General features: G+C 41.6%; 1 protein-coding gene across 26 annotated transcripts in view; it reads left to right on the plus strand.

Moving 5' to 3' along the window:
• Positions 1-21,513, plus strand: part of WAPL (WAPL cohesin release factor) — a 134,982-nt gene that overhangs the window by 60,907 nt on the left and 52,562 nt on the right. For 9 of the 26 annotated variants that reach the window (XM_086900874.1, XM_086900871.1, XM_086900886.1 and 6 more), the window contains one exon: positions 14,463-14,986. In XM_086900874.1, coding sequence (XP_086757000.1) covers positions 14,485-14,986 — 502 coding nt within the window. In that variant the 5' untranslated portion in view covers positions 14,463-14,484. Of the gene's footprint in view, positions 1-10,257; positions 10,502-10,971; positions 11,344-11,365; positions 11,494-11,603; positions 11,974-12,553; positions 12,659-12,734; positions 12,893-14,462; positions 14,987-21,513 lie in introns of those variants that run through there. The other 17 variants (XM_086900880.1, XM_086900875.1, XM_086900878.1 and 14 more) reach the window with 17 other exon arrangements.

A 21,513-nucleotide genomic window follows, 5' to 3' on the forward strand; every position in this document is an offset into this window, starting at 1 on the left:
AACGTACAGCATTGGTGCTACACAGAATAAGGTATTCTGGGGGCTTTAGTTTAGGCTCTTAAAATTAGAGAACTGAAGTTGAAGTATTATAATGTATAGGTATCAGTGTGTGTGTATATATATATATGCCATTTTGAAAAAGCATATGAATCACTTGGCAGTTACTAGCATATGGAGTTTATAATAGAATTGTAAAATAGTCCTGTTGAGAAGGGACCTCAGGAGGTCCCTCATCTAGCCTCCTGCTCAAAGCAGGGTAGGCTCTAAGGTCAGACCAGATTGTTCAGGGCTTTAGGTAGGTTTGGAAGCCTTCAAGAATGGGAACTACTCTGTCTCTCTAGGCACCTTATTTCCCTGCCTGCAAAGTTTTTATTGTACCTGCAGCTGGAATTTCTCATTATTGCAATTAAATTAATACTGTGAAGCAAGTGTGTTGGATTTGTAGTTCAGAAGTAATGGCAGATGCAGAGCACAATGCTGAGAACCTACATGGGCCACAAGGGAAATGCTGCTGATGGGGACAGAGGCCAATGTCTGTCAAATCTGTTCTAGGCAGGATCCAGGGGCCCTACTCATAGTTCTTAATTGCACATGGAGCTCAATGTCTGTAACACAGCCAGAGTACAGGCTGCTACAGAAACAGTGACATGCCACCAAAATTACCCCAAATTAAAAGGTGTCTGTAAAAGTTATACTTGATTAAATCTCCTGTACCTTGTTTTCATGAGGAGTTTGACATGTTTTTTTCTCCTGCAATCTAGGCATGATTCGTGTCTCTGTGTGCTGCTCGTATCTTTGTAGAGCAGCAAAACCAGCATGAAATTGATGTGATCTTCTTTCATTGCTGCCCAAAAGGTTCTGAATAGCAACCCTGGAACAGAGTGGGCTTGTTGACTTCATTCTGCAGCTGCATGAAAAATCTGCCTCTAACCCTGCAGCTTCAAGAAGACAGCGCAGCATCTGTTCACATAAAAGATAGCTTTGAGCTTGTCTTTTTTAAATAATGAGAAATTTAAACTACTGGGTTTGAATGGAAACTTGGAAACAGGTTACTTGGCTTCCCTCATTTGCCAAGGAAAGTTTTCCACTTATCTTTGACAAAGGACTGGATGGATTTTCTTCAATTTAAATAATTTTGCTGCACATGTGGAGAAATCAACATCTAATTTATGAGACACTTCAATTTTGATATAATAATTATGTGAATCTGTTTTTAGTTAAGGTACAAAGTCTGATTTTATGGGATGGCTCTTTCTATATGCATCCCTTTATATTCGTTTGCTCATTGCCATGATAGCTTCCTATCAGTTTGCCAACACTATGCACTTCACAGAAGTTATGGTTAACCCAGGGGCCAAATGCAGAGTGCCAGGGAGCAACATCTGGGTATCTGATTTCCATGGGATCATGCATAGTTCTGTTCTGATAAAGTTTAATGCATCATGTTAAAAAAAAATACATTCTTTGAGCAGATCTTCAAGTTGCAACATACTGCACTTTCTCTAATATCTTCCTATTCTAATTATGTAAAGTCATTATGGATGTGTTTGTGAAATCAATATTGAACTATTGCTTAGCAGATTTATAGTCTGACTTCTAAAAATGTTTTTACAGTTGCTTTAGAAGTGGTTGTTATAGCCTAAATAGTCTTTATAGTCCAGCTTAGAAGTTTTGTTATTGTGTACTGGGAACAGCATTTAATTGGCAAGTATTCTACCATAAAACCAAGGTGCTTGCTCCTTTCTGTCTTTCCAGTAACCTATAACAGTATTCCTGCCTGGGCAAATCTGGCTGATGTGTTCTGTCAGAAGTGATTATTCAACTTAAACTTTGATACTCAAAAGAAAAGAAAAATTCAGTGCATTCTTTGTTCTGAGATGCCTGGGTTGATACTTGAGAGTTGTGCTGATTTATGGTGGTGGATGTTCATTGCCAGGTGGCCTCACCACTCCATTTTTGTTGTCCTGGGACAGTTTGCAGTGGAGACTGTCAGACTTAACCAAAATAGACTTTTGGACAGGAAGCTTCAGTTCCCCAAAGGAAGGATATGCAGGACAAAGAAGTAAAAACTTGACGGCTTTGTTAGCCATATCTGAAAGGACCTCAGAATTAGAGATGAAACTAAGACACTTCTAAGCCTGCCAGAGGTAGTAAAGGAAAATTTTCCTGATTCAGTGGGGATGGCTAGAGCTCTATCAGTGATGTTTATGGCCAGTTGTTTGGCAAGACTATGGTTTGAAAACCTTGCATGTGTTATTTCCCTGTAAATCACAGAAGGAATCCCTCAGTCATAGATTGCCTCAAACAGAAATATTCATGTCCATACACTGAACTAGTTTACACAATGGAGCCCAGTGTAGAAAGGGGGATGAGTCTGGTGCCCAGAGCTGTAGTACTGCTTTTCCTCGCTGTGTTGTTTCTGCTTCTGTCCCAACTGGCAACCGAGGTGTCTCTGCACGTACATCGTGCATATTGCATCCATTTTCTGAGGGTAAAGCCTTGCATCATGTGAGGTTTTATTGGAATTCTGGTCCCACAACTGTCACTTAGGGAGTTTATTGGCATTTATTCTCTTACAAGTGCTGGCTGAAATGACATTCAGGAATATCTGTATGACCTGTCAGACTAACACAGCTGTGACAAACCAGTTCGGCACTACAAACAGCAAGGAGATGTCAGAAGCAAAGCTATGAGCTTGGTCAGTTTTTCTATTCATGAGATCTTCATTTTTGGAATCTGTGCTAAAAGGAATGCACCTGAAAGCAAATGGAGATGTATTAAATGATTTAAGTTTTGACTATAGTTATATTAATGAAATCACTAAGAGTAAAATTGGATATATGTCCCAGTGTACTCTATCGAGCCAAAAATCCACTGGCCTATCTACAGCTGCCAGTAGCAAAATGTATGACTTCTGAGTGATAAAAATGCAGTTTCAAATAGTTAATAATCAGATTAAGTCAAATTCCAGATTTGAAAAATACTGTTTCATTAACTCTAACACCTGATTGTAACGTGGTTCATAGCCTGAGCTGCTACAAAAATTATTAGTGATCCTAAGGGCAGGTGCATAAATTAATGCTGCTGCATTTTCAAGAAATGTTTGGTAACTTCTTTGTTTACCAGTAGGTGTCACTGGAATCCAGCAGAGAGCTATTACTGCTTTAAAACATCCTTTCTGCTTAGTCGAACCTTTATTTTATAGAGGAACATTCAATATTTGTACATGATGACGTACATAAGATAAAAATTATCTGTGATCAATGCTCTTTCAACTTTTTTATCCTGCCTTAGCTACTGGTAACTGTTGGTGGATAATTCAATGATTTGAGAAAGATTCTGATTTTTTTCCCTCTCCAGCATGACTCAATCTGGTCCAGGCTGATGATGACCAACGTGACTCTTTTATACAAAAATGAAACCACTTAGCACTGCCTGTATGATTACTCAGCCTTTGCCCAATCTTGCATTTAGTGGTGGGGAAAAAATGGAAAATTAAGCCAAAAGACCTAAATGCTATTTTTCCCCCTTTTTTTTGGGAGCCACAAAACACCTCTCTGCAAGACTGAAAGCATTTAAGGAGCAAAATTTCTTACACATTACATTAGAATATACTGCACTGAGCTGCTGAAGACTGCTTGGAATTGAGCTGAAGTAGAATGGAATGATATTTTCCTTTTGAATGATCTTGTCTGCTGTGTGTTTGCTTGACAGCTGATCAGCAAAGGTATTTTGATTGAGATGAGCTTTCAAGTACGCTTAAGTATCTACCATCTGAAAGGCACAAAAAAGCACCAAGTAGATACTGACATGCTGTTCAAGCCACTTGGTATCATCACTAAAAGATAAAAGTGGAATTATATTTTGTTTTCCCACAGCCATGGTACAAGGCTTATTCCTTACAAAAACCACTGGGGAGACATTTTGATTTAGTCAAAACATCTTAGTTTGAGCCTAAACTCTTGCATCAACAATTCCTACTATTTCTTTCAAATCTTTACCAAGAAGAAAAGATACTGTGCTGCACAATAAGCATTTATCTCAGAATTTCAAGGTCACAGATCCAGCAGAGAAGTCTAGCATAAGGAGGCTGCCTGCAGGCCAGTGTATTATTAGAATAATAATGTGTTTTTGGACAGTAAATGCACTGCCTGCTCTGTTGCCCTTACATGTGGCTGATCCAGTAATGAGTCATTTCCGTGACATGTCTAAAGAACCAGGCAATGCACAGATGTTTTCAGCCTTTTGTTATCATTAGCTGCTTTTCTGAGTGTACTCTGCCACCACTCATTAACAGGCCCTCTATTTCATGCTGTGGTGTGATCTTTGCTCGTTTCATCTTATGATTATCATCTTGCGCAGGGAACCTTAAGTGTGAACAGGTTTGCAAAACTGGCACAGTGTAAGGCCCTGGACATAACAAGGTCTTGTGCAACAGACATTGCAGCTTTCTTCATAGTGCTGCATTGTAGTCTGAGTAAAGGTGAAAGTAATTTGTTTGGGGCTGTATTCTGGCAGGAAACTAATGAAGTAGCTAACTGATACTTTGTTGCCTCCTACATTCCCATGAGGAAATCTTCATTTAATCTTTTTTTTTTTCAATTTTCATTTTATCAGCTTAATTTGCTAGCTAGTTAATTCTGTCATGATGTTCAGGGACATGTCCATCCAGACCTCATTAGTTACATGAGTTTTAATTCTCTGTGGATTTTCTTCTCCAATTGTAGCTGATGTTGCCGTCCTTTGTAGCATTGTGCACAGTCCTCAGTGGCCACACATCCTGGTTCCAGTGTGTCGCTAAAGAACATGAAATGATTCACACAAACGCCTCTCAGTGTCAGAACAAAAAAACTCTCTTTATTCTCTGACTCCAGTATTTATAGATTCTCAACAATGACCAGGGATTGGATAATTAAGTTACCACCCTCCCAAGCACACTGGTCATGAGAAACATCCATCAAAAGACGTTTCTTAGAAGGAATGTGATAAACAACTTATGTTTATAGAACCTTCATGGGAAAGTAACTAAAACTATGAAAACTTTATCAGAAGGCTTTAATTTTTCAGGGTGACACTAGTGTACCAACAAATTTGTTGCCCTGATATTGCTGGGCTTTAATGGTTTGCAACTACTATAGTAGCACTTAGTTACTGGCCTCTTTCTAAAATGTAGAAGCAAGTGCTTGGGAAATACAAAGGTGAAAACAAAACTCCTGTGAATTAAAACTCAAAAGGTAATGTTACAGGCTACAGCATCTGCACATGACAGCCACATGCAAGTCCAGTTATTAAAACTAAGAGGACTAAGGAAGATAAAGTGTTGGTTGCATACCTGCCCTTTTTAAAAGATGAAGGAAGCAAAGTAGCAAAGTAAGCAACAGAAATGGGTGCTCCCCTATTGGTGATGGAGGAATAGAATAGGACAATGACAGTTGCACCAATGAGCTTGTTACAAGAACCAATTTCTTGATAGGTTCCCATGCTTTTCTTTCCCCAACAAGCACTATGTTGACATACTTTGGTAGCTTTCCTTAAGGGCTGTTGGTATAAAGACAGACAGAAATTCAATAATAATGTAAAACGGAGAGATCTTAAAAGGAATCCAGAAACATTCAGGAAGAAGGAAAGGTTGCTATTCAATCTGGTCACCTTACAGGGCTGTGAGAGATCTCAGGTATTTCAGAGAGACAGCACCCTTTTATTCCTTATATGACAATGGGAACTTGCTTTGTTCAAAGGACGGAGGAACCTAGACTTTCCTTGTGGATTTTACAGTGAGGCTGCATCCTCACTACAAATGCCTTTGTTTTGTTTTTTTTCTCCTGAAACATGTTGGCACATTTTAAAATCTTCAGTGGGAAACAGCACAGGTGGTTACTTTCTCAGCAGAGCTTGCTGGGAATATAATGCATAGCAGAATAAAGTTCTGACCTTGATGATTATAACAAGGTGAAAGCTACTTTGCGCTTTCCCACTAGTGTTTCACCACAAGTTTTTCCAGTAGACTTACAGGCAGATCACCTAGGGAAAAAAATCTTCACAGAAAACCACAGAGAATTTAGCCGTAGGTGAATGACTACGGTTGGTTCATCGAGTAAAACGAGTCTTTCCAGAGGCCCTGACATTGCAGGGACGATGCTGCCTCTCACATGATTGCAACAGATGGGTGTGCAGGCCAGAGAGGAGGTGGAGTAGCACAACTTTTTCTTCTGTCTGGGCCTGATTCAGTAATAGCATGATCCAGGGAACTTCTATTTTTTAAACAGTGGAGAGCTGGCCCTTTGCAGCACTCATATAAACATTCCTTTGGTCTGTCCAGCAGTGTTCGTTTTAACCTTTTGGTTACTAATCTTAATTCCTTGGCTTGACCTCCACATATGAGGAGGCAGCTACTGAAAATTATGGTCCAAAGCTGTATAAAGATCCCCTGTTTGAGTGTCTTTCAGTCCTTCTTCTCAGGATTCAGTGTCAGAAATTAGCAGTTCATTATCCATTGGAAACAATTCACTAAGAAAAGTCATGTTCTTGACAGAAATTATACTTTGCTGTATGCTGGGTTGCAGATCTCGCCTCTTTCACTGCCCCTGTACTTTCTACTTTATGGTTTGCAAGGCAAGGTTTTGGTAGCAGGAGTGGTTTCTATGAGAAGCTGCCAGAAGCTTCCCTTGTGTCCAGTACAGCCAATGCCAGTTGGCTCCAAGATGGAGTCACCACTGGCCAAGGCCAAGCCCAGCAGTGGCAGTGGCAGCGCCTCTGGGATAACAGATATAAGAAAGAGAAGCAGAAAACTGCCCAACTGCAGCTAGAGAGAGGAATATGTGAGAAGGGGGAGGAGATAGAGAAAACTGGGAGCAAAGTTAAGCCTGGGAAGAGGGAGGATGCAGGGAATGTGTTTCAAGATTCTTTATTTCTCATTATCCTAATCTGACTTGGTTGTTAAAAAAATTAACTAATCTTCCCAAGCCAATTCTGTTTTGCCTGTGACAGTAATAGGTGAGTGATCTTTCCCTGCCTTTTTCTTGACCCATGACTCTTTTGTTATATTTTCTCTTACCTGCCTAGCTGAGAAGGGCAGTGACAGAGAGCCTTTGGTTGGATACCTAGCGTTCAGCCTGGGTCAACCCACCACATCTGGCCTGTGCAGACACTGCAGCTTCTCAGTACAAGCCTGCTGTACTGTGTTGTACAGTACAACCCAGCTGGGGCTGGTGCTGCTGCCCTTCCTCCAGCATCTGAATGGCAATACTAAAGTCTAAGTCACTATTTTAGGAGAAGTTGGCTAAAATATGGTAATTAGTTACTTCATGTGTCTCTTTCCCCTCCCCTCACCTTTGGTGTGCAAATAGCAAGGGGGAAATTCTCACCCCAGCGAATCGAAATGGCAAGGGCCCATGTGCTCTCGCCCATGAGTGCCTGTGACATTTGAAGGACAGCAACAGGAGCACAGTGACTTTTGGTAAAGAAAAAGCAAAAAGCAGCAAAATGTTTAGCACTGTAAGTGGTCCTAACTGAGACATGAAAACACTGCAGCAGCTGTGAGTGCAGCAGGACATCCTCTTCATCCCTATCCCTTTCCACCTGGACAAGAGGCAAGGAAGGAAGTGCTACTGGAAGTTGAGAACTTGGAACACAAATAGTGACTAGGCTGGGAAGAGGCAGAGGAGAAGGAGTGGACTGAGATGCTTTCACAGTTGTGAGGAGAGCAGTTTGGGCATGAGAAGCAATGGGGAATGCTTTCCTGTGAGCCACTGTTTGCTTCTTGGGTAGTGCTTCACAGGGAAACAGGGCAATGGATTATGAGCTTATTCCCTTTTTGTGAGAAAAGGACTGGAGCAAGGGTGAATTATGGTGCTAATTCATGCATTTGATATAAAGGATACTGCTATGGTTCCTTTAAAACCAGTAGTCTCAGTTGTGCTGCCATTACTGTCAAATGCTATGTTTTGTCCATGAGGCAGCACTGAGAAACCTTCCTGACAGCTTCTGGAAGGATGTGACTTGTCTTCATCTGCCCCAAGAGTATCTGATGCATGGGAAACCTTCTATTTTGCTACTGCATTGCCTCCCTTTTCTTTTGGAAAAGAAGGAAACAGTTTATAATGCTTTAATGTTTTTGAAAGGCTCTGTACTAGACTGCAGCTCATTTGGAAAATTCTGTATTGTTGCCCCACACAGTTCCTGGCACAGAAGCTCAAAAAGAGAACTGAGAGGGGTCTCGAGTGTATTAAGATAGGATGTATCCAAATAACTGTTCTGTCCCTCTTATGTGTTCCTTCTGCTGCTACACTTTTATCTCTTTTATATCCACCTTTAATGTATTTGAGCTGTGTTTTTCAGGGCTTTCTGACTTTATTATAATCAGCAAAGATGATGGTTTCTCTTGGGGGCACTGGGGGGTGAGCAGTAATGGGAAGCTGTAGGATTCACTTTGATTTCCCAAAAAACATTTTAAGGTAGAAAAACTACAGTTTGAAGATGACTGCTTATCTCCCACTGCTGTTCTCATGAGGACAAATGCTAAACTGGAGTATTTCACGGGCTGCTTTTTTTGTGAAAGGATTTGTGTGGTTGGTGTTTTGTTTTTGGGGATTTTTTTTGTGTGAAAGGAGATGGCAACTATCAGTAATACAGTTTCACAAAAAGCATAAAATGCCTGTTAAATTCCACCCTCTGAGAATGAAACATACCCACTGCCAAACACAGATGGGATTTGGCTTTTATTTGCTCTGCCATGGTACTTGCATATTTGAGGTGAGCCAGATGCAAATGGAAATAGTGAAGCTTCAAGTGTTAACTGCCAAGCTTATTAAGATACAGGGTGTCAAATTTTCTAAGTATCTAAAGTATGTTGGGGCAGTAACACTGGCACATCTGTGGTGTTCTTGAACACATCAAGGTTTGTTTTTCCATCATCATCCTAGTAAAAGGCTTCACTTACAGACTGCTGGTACCAAGGATAGGACAGGCAGCACATAAGTGAGTTTAATTTATCCTCTGTTAGTCATGGGAAATTCCCTCATGACCATGAATCTGCAGTGGTTTGGATTACCCTATGTGGGGTTTCTACAAAGACTGGAAATACAGCTAGAAGTATGAAGCTAGCCCAGGGGTATAAGGTGTGTAAGGGCTTTCAAATGACAACCAATTACTATCATTAGACTGCAAAATTCTCTACATTACTGTATAAGTGACTTAGGTAGCCCAGGCTTTACAGTGGAAACCGATCTAATTTAATTTCAACTCTTCTAACTTCATACCAAAATAGAAACTGTTTCCTAATAGTTTCATGGTGTAACTTCTATACTCTGGCCGTATTCTTCACTTTTTCTGGTTCTCAGGACAAACTTTTATGTTGTAAAGAAATTCTCAGAGCCCCAGTGTTTTGAGCTCTCACAGTAGTGTTTTCCTCTGTCTAACAGATCAGTCACCAAATAAGACTATGCAAACTCAAACAGGTTTAGCTATCCATTTTACTCTTAGAGTTTAAATGAGCTATTTGGTAGCTCTGATCAAGAATACTGTCAGGAGAACAATCTCCTCACCTTTTGTAGTCAAATTACAAATTTTAAAGTTTGTAGCCTATTTTTCAGTGGCTCTTTGGTAACTGAGTCAGGTAGTGAGATGCAGATGAGCTTGTAAGCCTCGTCTGAAATACAATACAAGCCTCAATCACATTCCAGAAGGAGCTTGTACTTCTCATGGCAAGGCCCCATTGGTTTTATCTCCACTCTCTCCAGCAGCACCAGTTGTATACTGGCTTTAAGAGCACATTCACAGCATGTTTGTGCTTCAGAAGTAACGCCTGAAAGCCCCAACACATCAGTAGGGCAAAGACCAGAATCTTTGTAGTCAAAGTATCACTAAACAAAACCATAGTCTTGCACCTTATTATTGTGAGGCAGTTACTTTGCATTGGGTAAAGTAAACCTAGAGGTATTGAGATGACTCTAACATCTGCACAGTGCAATCAGCTTTTTAATTAGTTCTGTATTTGGGACTTGTATTTTAAAGCCTCAAACAATGGTTTGAGTATGAGCATGTATTGTGAAACCATTTTAGACTCCAAGGTTGTAGAATTTCATATGCCTTTTCTGAGTTCCTCACTCCTCTGAAAATGACCAAACTACATCTGTGTGATGTTGGTTTTTTGAACGTTTTTCTGCTCATTCATCCTTAGTTTTCTATCCCACAAGGACTTTATTAAATACTGCCTACAAAATATAAAATGTTGGATTTGGTGACTGTTTGATGCCCTATGTATTTGCTGCACGACACAATCGTTGTGGAGCGTTTTTTCTCTCTGCACAGTGTGTATCATTAGTTAAAGCCTCAAAGGTGTGCATAAATCTAATGCGTGTGGGTGGATGTAACAGCTTGTGGAAGTGGGAGCATGTGAAAGCCACAATTTCACAGCCTGCACCGCGTTCACTCCGCGGCCCTTCTCTGCAGAGCATGTTTCCTCCCTGGAGCGGATGTGAAGGCCGGGCACTGTGCACCCACTGTGAGTACCAGCCAAGGCGGCCGTGAGCGCAAGGGGCTCGTGTGCTCTGGACGAGGCCCCCAAAACTTTTAATGGAGTGCACGTAGGGCCTCTCCAGCGCCTGCTACCATCCTGAACTTCCGGGCGGGGCTCTGACCTTCGCGGCTCCAGCCGGGCCGGGCTGGCCGGGCTGCTCCGAGACCGCTCGACGTGCACCGGGACCCACTTGGGCCCGAGTGCCATCGGGGTGGGGTCGGCCGGGGCTGCCCGCGGCGGGCCCCGCTGGCCCCGCCTTCAGAGCCTCCGCCCGGGCCCGCGCGGAGGCTGCTGAGAGGAGGCGGTGGCTCTCGCCTGGTTGGGTACTCCCGTTCCGTCCCGGCTCGGGCCGTCCCGCCGCGGGGACCCACCCGCCGGTTCCGGGGGCCGTGCCAGGGCCCGGCGGGGTCCACGCCGCACCGCAAACTACAATTCCCGCCGGGCACCGCGCGGAGGGGCGCAGGCGCGGAGGCGGCGCGGGCGGCCGAGCGAAGCGCGCGGCGATTGGCCGCGCCAGCGGGGGGCGGGGCGCGCACGGTGACGGCAGGAAGGAGTGGGGACAAATGGCGGAGAGATGGTCCCGGGGCCCGTCCCGAGCGCGGCGATAATCCCGGCGCGGAGGAAGCGGCGTCGGAGGAGGCGGCGCCGGGGGCCCTGACGCCCGCGACACCCCGAGAGGGTCCCGCTGCCGGAGGGGCGGAGGCGTCCCGCAGGCTGAGCGCCTTTCGCAGGTGGCGCTTCGGCGGCCCGAACCCGCGGCCGGAGCCACATCGGCCGGGCCCGCGCCCGGCACCCGCCGCCACCGCTGACGCCGAGGTGGGTGCCGGGTAAGGGGGCGGCGGGGGCCGTGCGGGCCGCGGAGTGGGCCCCGCGGGCGGGAGCCGCCGCTGCGGCCCCCGGCGCTGTCCCGCCTGGAGGGGCGTGTGGGGCCGCCGCCCCCAGCCCGGCGCGAAGTTGTGGGGGGAGTTCGCTCGGGGGTGAAGTGCGGGCTGGGACGGGGGGGGTGCGGCTCCGCGGGCCGCGCCGCCCGGCCGGGCCGCGGCTGCCCCGGGCACTTGTGTAATGTGGGCCGGTGGTGCGGCGGGGCGGGGGAGGCGGCCGGGCGGGAGGGGAAATGACATCAGGGAGCGGTGGGGTGACCCGGTTCCGCTCGCACCCCCCCGCCGCAGGGGGAGGGAGGAAAAAAGAAACTGTCACCGTGGGATTTCATCAGCTCCTTCTGCCTCCGTGCATTTAACCTATTTTTCTTTCATTTGATTATGTAAGAAGAGCGGTGTAGAGAGGAGCGATGAGTAGGGGTGGCTGATGGGCTTCCTGTGGAATTACCGGGTTTTTTGTCTCCAGCTGATCCGCCGAGTTAGCGCTGGGAAATGCGGGAGAGCTGTGCTTCGGGTTTTTTCATGCGTTTATGTTGCTTGCACTGCTCCAAATGGTGCAGCAGAATGCAGGAGAGGGAGGTAGGGAGTGGAAACAGAGTAAAATTGACCAGGTGTTTTACTTATCTGTGAGTGAAAAATCAAGAGACTATTGTAAGTAAAGAGTAAAAATCCTGTCCTTTGGATGCTCTTGTGTAAGGAGGCACCTCATTATGTCCTTAAATTTAATCTCAATCTAAGATAGGAGTTTATAGAATATTTATATTTTCCTAATACTCATCTTTTATCCTATGCACATCATATTGATGATTTGGGCTTGATGTTTTGATTTAAGTCTTATGAGATGATCTTAATTATAAAATTTATAAAAAAGAAAATGCGGTTCTACTTTTTGCAGATTAATTCTTTTTGACTACAGGAACCTCTTTAGAACTGCAAGCCACAAGCCGTAATTTAAATTTACCATTATCTTTGCATAGGTTGGGAATGTAGTATCAAAAATACTTGTTTGAGTACTTCTTATAATACTTACTGTAAGTAATACTTATTAGAGTCCTGAGGTTTTAGGGGAGGAAAATGTGCTAGTGGTGAGTGAAACATTTTTTTCTTTCCTCTAAGTTGTTAGAAAATGAGTTATTAATTAATAAATATTTTACTTTAGTTTCTATAGCTCAAAAACCTGGCCTTAATGTCTAAAATATTTTGGTTGCTATTTGCTATCTGAAGTATGCGTGAATAGGAAACAGAAAATTGGAGGTACCTACAGGTGAGGAAAAAAAGCAGTTTTGCAGTGATGTGTGTGGGGAAAAGAGGAGATGAGGTTAAAGAGCACTGTCTCCTAGGAGCCAGGAGCCCTCTGCAGAGTGGGCTTTTGCAGCAGAGTTCCGCTTAGCAGATAAGCACTTGCCTTTATCTTCCTTTGGCTGGATTGCTGGGGAGAGGAGCCTTTCCCAAAATGGGTGTTCCTGTGGCTCTTCTGCATTGCATCACCATCAAACTGGTAAACTTCCAAAGTTCAAATTTGATCATTTTAATTTGCTCTAAAAAATTTTCTCCATGGATTTTCTTCCCATGAATTACTTGGTTCCTATGATAAGTGAAGGTTGGCCTGGTCTAATAGAGGGAGACTATTATTAGTGACACAGTCTTGCTTGGAATGAAGTGGTAGAGGGACATTTCTGGAAAGCAGTCTGGCAGTTTTGGCAGAAGTGAGACTGACACTTCAGGTTAAGAAACTGTGAGTGTTGAGATGAAAACTAAAAGAGGAATGACATGTATCACATATTTGGGGAGTAATAAAAACAATTGTATTGAACAAATAGATCATGATAAGTTCAATAAAAATATTTTAACTACCATTTTTCATATACTTTATATGAAGTTAGTTTACACTTCAAAAGTTAGATTTCTTTGATTCTGTAGACTAAATAACAGTCTTTTTTAACAGACTTTTTTCCAGTATGGAGAGGAATTCCAAAGAGAAAGATGGACTTGATTAGATTCAGGTTGACTGTAAAGAATTTCAATTTTCTGTCCATGTTTGGGCCAAAAAGAGAAATGGTGGTTCACAAAGCAGATACGAGGGTTTGGGGTTTATGTTGTCATTTGTCCAGTAGTTTAAGTATTTGGTTTTGGGTAAAAATCCCCCAGGTGGTCTGTTTTCCTTCTTGAGTTAAACAAAACTAGAAAAAAAAAAAATACACGTGCAAGAAACTCTTGTATGTGTTCCTGTTTAATCTGTTAATTTTACACTTCAGCTCTTCTGAGCAAGCTGTGATGTAGTTGTGCCTGTAAGGTCAGTGTGCCTGTAAGGTCAGGTTTACACTGTGCTGCTTGAGGTGTCCCACTTGTTCTTGGAAGTGGATTGAGCAGTGTCTCTGTTCCTCTCCCTTGCTGAATCTGATTTACTTGTGGGGGATTGCTATGCACTTGTCCTGACCAGGACTGATGTGGATGGCAGAAACCACATCATGTTACCAAGTAAAACACTAGCTAAGTGAGTCTGAGTGTGAGAGAAGAGCATGGGATGGAGTTGTCATCATTGTGATTAATTAGTACTTAAAATACATCTACACCAATGTGAAATATTCTGGCAGTTTTTGTATTTAACTGGGAAGAGGTTTTTTATGCCATGCTGTGCTACTGGACTCTAGGAGGGGGCTGGCTGCATGTTCAGATGTGGTGAAAATACTGCTGAGTTGTTTCATGATGTTTTATGGCAGGCAGAGCCTTCTATGCTTGAAAATATAAAATTAGAGCAAAGCAGTACCATTCTTAGAAGATTTTTTGTAAGGATTCATTGTGCCATTGGTTTATAAATGTGCAAATGGAACTAAAGCAACTGAATTTCTATTTGTTTTCGTGGATGCTTAATGCAGAACCTTTTGCTGTAATGACAGTTACATGTGAATGAGTGAGTCTGGAAAGAAGCTGATGATGGATCTGTTGCTTGTGTGCAGTGTACATGCCTGGTGCTTGTAGCCCCAATAAAGGGTGGAAGTAACAATCATTTGTAGTAGTAGGTCTTGAATGATGATGTGAATTGATGTTTCTTTTTTCGTTCATAACAGAGAATATGAAACAGGAGCCAAAATGACATCCCGATTTGGAAAGACCTACAGCCGGAAAGGGGGAAATGGCAGTTCCAAGTTTGATGAAGTGTTTTCCAACAAACGGACCACCCTTAGTACAAAATGGGGAGAAACCACCTTCATGGCCAAATTAGGACAGAAGAGGCCTAGTGTCAAACCAGATATTTCTGAAGTTCCTAAAAAGCCCAAAGTTGAAGATGAGGTAACAGAGGATCCATTTGGATTTGACAGTGATGAAGAATCTCTTCCTGTGTCTTCAAAGAATGTGTCACAGGCTAAAAGCTCCTCTCAGCTGGAATCTGGTGAAGCTGCTCAGTCTGAGGACTTCACTCCTCTAATTGAAGCAAACAGCAGAATTAATCAGCCAGACAGTGGAGAAAATGTTGCTTCCAGCAAGTGCATACCTTTTGACAATACTGTTCCTCTCTTGAAAGAAAAGAGCACAAGCAAAAGTGTGGAAGATGGAGAATGCAAGGGCAGCAGTGCTAAACTTGTAACTGCAGGTGTGTTTGCTCAACTGTCCATTTACTTGTTTTCCTCTAATTTTTGCTAATCTCCCTGTAGACTTTGTGTTTTCAAGGGGTGGATAAGTGTTCTGGTAAAACTGTGGGGCAATTCTTAATTGTAAACGATTGTAGAGGATTCTCTGTTTAACTGAAAGCACTGTGAGGTGTTCTGCATTTTTTTACACACTGCTCTGAGGTCTTTGGCGCTGTAATCCATGTGTCCACAGATAGTGGTACAGTGCTTTAGCTTCAGTGCAATATGTTAGTCCAGTTTTTGTGCAAGATGGAATAATAACATTGCTTTTCTAAAATTGCTGAGTGCATTTGTGATTTTTAAACATATATTTTGAATAGTGATTAATTAGGTAGTAGAATTTAGTGTTGGGTATGTGTTTGCATTGATGAAGGTGCAGATACAACTTAGGTCATGCTTTGTTTCATTATTTGAATGGAAAAAGTACTTTTCTGAATTTCTGAACAGAAAAATACATTTTCTGTTTGTAATTAGCACAACTATATCAGTGTGTACATGAAAAACTTCAGACTTGTGAAACTGCATTCTGTCAGACTTCTTTTGGAGGTGTTTTTGGGCTCTGGAGTGTTTCCAAGATAGCTTAATACTTTTCAGAGGGGAGTTCACAGGGCCCATGGAGCTGAACATCACTGTAATTTTCTTAAAGTCATTCTTGGAAAAGATCAGATGTTGTTATATCTCATGAGAGGCTTCTGTATAATGAGCTGATTAAACCTCAGCTTCTATAATTGGGTAGAAGATCACATTAGATGAACCTAGATGAAGATGACACCTCCTGACTTGCTCTGGGTTATCAGAATCAATTTTAATGAGAAGAACTTACATAACTTTCATTTTTCAAATATAGTTAACCCAGGGATTAGAAATTTGAGTGGACTTGTTCAGTTGTTAATGCAGTAAACATGAAGATACTGAATAGTAGAAGATAGTCAAAGTTCAGTTATTTTTAATATATATGTTAGGGATCTAATTCAAGGAAACCCAGGAAGTGCTGATTTGAGCTGTAGTTTGACAGACATGTTGGTAGAATGTGTAGCTGTCTTTTGATCTTTCTCTTTATTTTTGCTGCTAAAATATTTCTTGCTTTTATATGATTTTCAGCATCTGTCTTTATGATTCATCTTCAGACTGGAAATAAAATTTTCAGGATTTTAAAGTTTGAATACAGTTTTCATAAGAAATGGAGTAAGTTCATCCCGCAGTATTTATAAGGGGAAGAAATAGTAATGAGTTTCCTTGGTTGTTAAGGAGAGATTATAGTACAACAGGTTTTGCAGTGAAATGGTTTTCTTGTAGATAACCTTTGTCAGAACAGTATTTTTCAGGTTTAAAAGAAAGTGAGAGAGAGCTGTGGGGAGAAAATGTGATAGAGCTCTGGAAATTCATAATGTGTAGAAGGCCAAGAGGAACAGACTTCAGCAGTTTCATTGGTGCTTCCTGATTCCAATCCTGTGGAAAATAATAAAATACAATATCACAGAAAAACTTGCTAATTTGATGCTTATTTAAATTCTAGAATTCCTTTCTAGACAATACAGTGTATATCATAAATACACAGCGCTGAACAGAAGGAAGCTGATGGTGGATAAGTCCATCCAGCTTGTGAGTGTGATGGTGGTCTGAATGCAGAGGAGGGGGTTACTTCAACAACAGTTTACTGGAGGAGTTCTGTTCTGCAAGATTTTCTGAAGCATTTGTTACTGAATGCAGTTCAGCCAGAAGTAGTGAAGGACAAGGTCTATCTTGATCTCATGGTTCTGTTCTTTCAGAATCTATTACATTCTGTTCATTTGACACCCAGTCAAATGAAGATAAAAACCCTTTTCATATCTATTTTCAGAAATTCAGTTCAACTGAGAATGAATCTTTGCTGAGCCTCCTAGGAGGGTCTTTGCTTTCCTTACCCTTATTTAAGGTCTGCAGTCTTAGTGACAGTGTTTCTTTTTGTCAGTTAGTGTAAATAAAACTTGGACAGTTTAAGCTGCTGTTGTGCTTGTGTGTAAACTGATCCAAAATAAATAAAAGTTGTCTCTGAGGACATTGCTCAGCACACTGAGCAATTAGAGATAGTGGTGTATAGTCAGCCAGTGTAAATGTAGGTACTTCAAAGGCTCCTTTGTTGTAGTGACTGTTGAGTAAAGTTTAATGGGGAGACTCTTTCAAAACTACAGAGAGTTAATTTGATTGATTAGGGGTTGGGTTCTGGAGGAAGAAGGGACTTGAGAGGAATGTAATAGTGTATGTACCTCAACTGCTTGTATGTCCTCGCCCTCCTCATAATAATTTTCCCCTTCCTGGTGACTTGTGAACTCCACCAAGTTCAACCAGATTTGTCCAAAGGGCTTATAGATCCTTGAGACAGCAGGCTTGACTGTTCCTGATGAGGAAAGAAGGGAGTGGGGGCTGGGAGGGGAAGCAGGCAGGTAGAAGAACATTAATATTCCCAGTGTAAGGAAGACTGCAATGTGAGCTCAACCTTAACCCACATACAGCACTGTATCTCTGGTGTGGGAAACTAGGCTGTGTTGGTACTGATGTTGAAGACAGAGCTCATTAATTTGTTTTAAAGTGCAATTTGTTAGTCCTTGCCCTCATACTGCCTAGGCATTGCATGAATAAAGGACTCGGGACTCCCAGAGAGCATGAACCATCATTGTATCTTGGTTCTTAACGTAGGTGAAGAAGTTAGACCGAGTTGAAAAATGTGATTTAGCATGGCTATGCACAAACTGAGGGGTGCAGGTAATTCTGTTCCAATTGTATTATCCTTCCTTGGTGGCCATATCTTTGGGCATTAAAATGAAGGTGATGCAATGTCAGTTAATTTTATCTAATGTTTGGTATTAAAAAGCACTAGATTTGGAGGTTTGTTTTAGTATTTGTGCAGCCATGTTACAGGATGAGGATCTGTGTCTTTTATTTAAAATGGTAGAACTTGCTGGTCTTTTTTTTTTTTTTTTAAATAGCCTTTAGCTGGTGCTTGTAACAATCGCATTTTAAAGGCTTTGAGAAGCTCTTAATGTGGAAAGCTTCTCATAATCTTACCCTAATGTTGCTTGATCAAGACTTAATACTGTCTGAAGAGTGTCTATGAGTAATCCTGTATGTAGCAGGTAATTTGCAGATAGGGGTTTAGGTAAATTTGAAACAAGGAAAGATTGTTGTTACTGTTAGGTCATCCTTGTGAAGGTAGGCAGAACTTGGTAGCTAGAAAGTAACTTGTATGATTAGAAAAATATCACACTGGTAATTAATATAAAGCAAAAATGCAGCTACTTAGAAAATGAGGTTTTTATGAGAGTCTTACAGTAGGATAAGATAAAAATGTGCAGAGCAATGTTTGGATTTTTGAAACAGTCTGGGGGGATTTATTTTTTGTTAATTGTTAAAACTTACTCTGTAAGGCATAAACCCAAATTTCAGTCTATATTCAGCTGCACACAAGCTTTGGTATAAAAACACGGCCTTGCAGAGCAAATTTTGTAAGTTTGCGCTTTTAGAATATTTGTTAGCTTGTAGGTTGAATTAATGTTGTACAAGTTTACAGATTAAAATTAATGCCAAAGTTTGATGAATTTTAGGAGTTACTATAGCATTTCATAGTTATATTAGTGTATCATTTTGTTTCACTTTGGACAGCTAGTTGGCCTACTCTGGGTATTTCAGTTTATGGAAATACTACTGGCATTGTAGTGTGAGTTTGCGTTTTGACTCTGGATGCTGTGATCATCTGCTGGCTTTTGCTTTTGTGCACAGAGCTGTAACTCAGGCCTTCAGAGGGTCTGGTCCAAGGGGTCCAGATTCTCTTCATCAGAGAAAGCATTTGGGTTGAAAGATGTTTCTTACCTCTGCATACTTCATGTTCTGGTTTATAGACTATGAGAGAATCTTCCTTTTCTGCATTAATTCTAAGTGAAAAAAATAGGTATTTAATCAGGCATTAATGGAGAAGTACTTCAGCTGGGCATGGATTAAGTCTGGTTTGTTTTAGAGCCTATGAATTTATTTCTTGAAAATGTGTTTTGCTTGCTGTGGAGAAATAGAATGGCTTAAAATATCTTTTATGATGGCATAGGAACTGTGTCCCTTTCTGCTGTGTTGTAATGTTTAGTACAGATTTTCGTGGTTATTGTGTTGGCAGTGACCTTTGAGGAGACTCTTCAAGATTAAAGAACAAATTATTTTTTTTCCCCCTAACATTTAAAGGGATAATGAAAACAACTATTCCTCATCTTGTCATTTGTTACTACGTACTCGTATTCAAACAGGTTTTGTTCTGGCAGTAATTTTGCTCTTGGTGCTATAAGGGAGCATTTGTCTGTTGACTGCTGTTTGAGTCCTTTGTTTTTCTAGGTAGTTCTTAATGCCCTCATTTTTCACTTGGTGCCAGTGCACATACAGGTAGCAAATCAAAATGGCAAGTGTAGTTCTTAAGAACTTGTGCTTATGCAGGGCAGGAGCAAAGGGATATGGCTGTCCTCAGCTGCTTGTTGGCCCAAGATGCAGTTGTGGTTGGTTGCTGGAAAAGCACAGAGAGTGCAGAGAGTAAATTGTAGAAAATGGATGCCCTTGAGGAAGGAGATCGTTGAAGTCATCAAGTCTGTTCCTGACATAGTATCCTGATAGTACCTTAGTGACTCTGTTTGCAAAGCCTCTGCATCCTGCTTGTGTGGGTGGGGAGCCCTATCTTTAGAGTTCAGTTGCAACTTCCCAAGTGCAGGTTTCTTACATAATTGCATTTGACCGCCAGATTGGTCAGGGTATTCCTTTTCAATTGTTTTTGAACTTGTTTTAACATGGACATTGAAGAGAATAGTTAGGCCGGAGTAATATCTTCCTTCCTCTTCCGAGTTTTTGAGAGTAAATTATTTACTTTGTGCGAAAGAATTTCAGTGTAGTCATTTTCTGTCCAAAAATGGAGCAGAGTTGGGGAAACCTGAATGAGGCCTGAGCATTTGGCAGTCTTAGGAGACAGCTGGCAGCAGCCATGATTAAAAAGAACTGCAGCTGTGCTTTGGCTGGGTCATAGCATTAAGAAACTGATAGCAGAGAAGGGGAAAGGTCTGCCAGAAAATATGTGCACCCATAGAATTTCAGTGTTACAAGGTTTGTTTGGATGGTAGTAGTTATGATGGGTCTGTGGATAGGTGAGGTTTATCCACAGGTGTCTTCTTTAGCTGCTTTTTGGTAAGTTTTCCCCTTTTGAAGATCCCCCCTATGACTTTACACAGAGTTTTTTGCTGTATCAGTAGCCCATGTTCAAACTGGTGGGATTATTCTTCTTTTTTTTTTATCTGCTTCTTCTTTAGTGGTGACTTGTTTTTTCTAGAGTGTTTTTCAAAAGTCTGAAATGATTGAAATTCTCAGTGTTTATATTTGTTTGCTAAAATGGCAATACAGAAAAATACCCCAATGTTTAGGAAAGAATGTGATTTCTGCAACATATTTTTCCTAATGACAGGCCAGTTCATACTATATATGTCCATATACAGCATACAAGGTGCTTTTTTCTCTTAATATATAATTCTTATATTCTATTAATATATAAGGAAACAAGACTCTTTCCTGTAGAATGGTGAATTTTGCAGTTCATACTTTTAAAATCATTCTTTCTTCATGGCTTTGTACAATGAACAGTTTTTAAAAGGTCATACTTTTGACTGGTTCTTAGTTTTCATGGCTAAAAAGTTGAAATAACTGCACTGAAAACAGTTGGTCAGTGCTTGTGGAAGAAGAAAAACCCTCTTAAGGTGCATACCTCTCAAGTGGGCCAAAGCATGCAGGTAAGCAGAAACCAGTTGGTAAGGAAGCCATGTCACACTCAAACTGCTGAGCTCTTATTAATTGGATAGAAAAAGTTCAAGTTCAAACTTAGTTCATATTTTCATTTAAGAAACTGCCGCTGTGTTAAAGATTTTCAACATATTCATGAGTACTCATGTCTCAATTTAGGCTGACTCAGCCTAAATATACATTTGTTTGGGGTTTGTGAGCCCCTCATGTTGCCCATGACACTTAGTTGTTTATTGCTGGCTTTCTCTTGCTGCTCTGAGCAACAAATGCTCTTCTGAGCTTGGAGTGAAGGAGGAATGTGTCTCTTTCATTGGACTTTCCATGAGAGGTGAGCACATGTCAGGCTCTGACAACTCTTGTACTACAAAGTGCAGCAGTACCTCTGCCCATTGTGTTTTTCCCCCTGAAGGTTTGCTGGGAAGGCAGTTGTGCTGAGCACACTGTCTCTGGTTAGGCCAGGTACGTGTGTATGGATTGATTCGAAGGTGCTGTTGAGACATGCAGTGGTGTAAGGTGCAATGAAAGATGAGATACCAGAATATCTAGTGATTGCTAGCCAAAGAACTAGAAGAAGAGGGGGTAAGACAATTGCGTTATGTTGAAAGCCCTCATGTCATAACATTAAAAATATTGCCTGAGATAAAGGCAAGGGATTAGTTCAGTGAATATTTCCTGCACAAGAGGAAAGGTGGCCATA

This window comes from Cyanistes caeruleus, chromosome 8 (assembly GCF_971803275.1).
Source record: "Cyanistes caeruleus chromosome 8, bCyaCae1.hap1.1, whole genome shotgun sequence".
Classification (NCBI taxonomy): Eukaryota; Metazoa; Chordata; class Aves; order Passeriformes; family Paridae; genus Cyanistes; species Cyanistes caeruleus.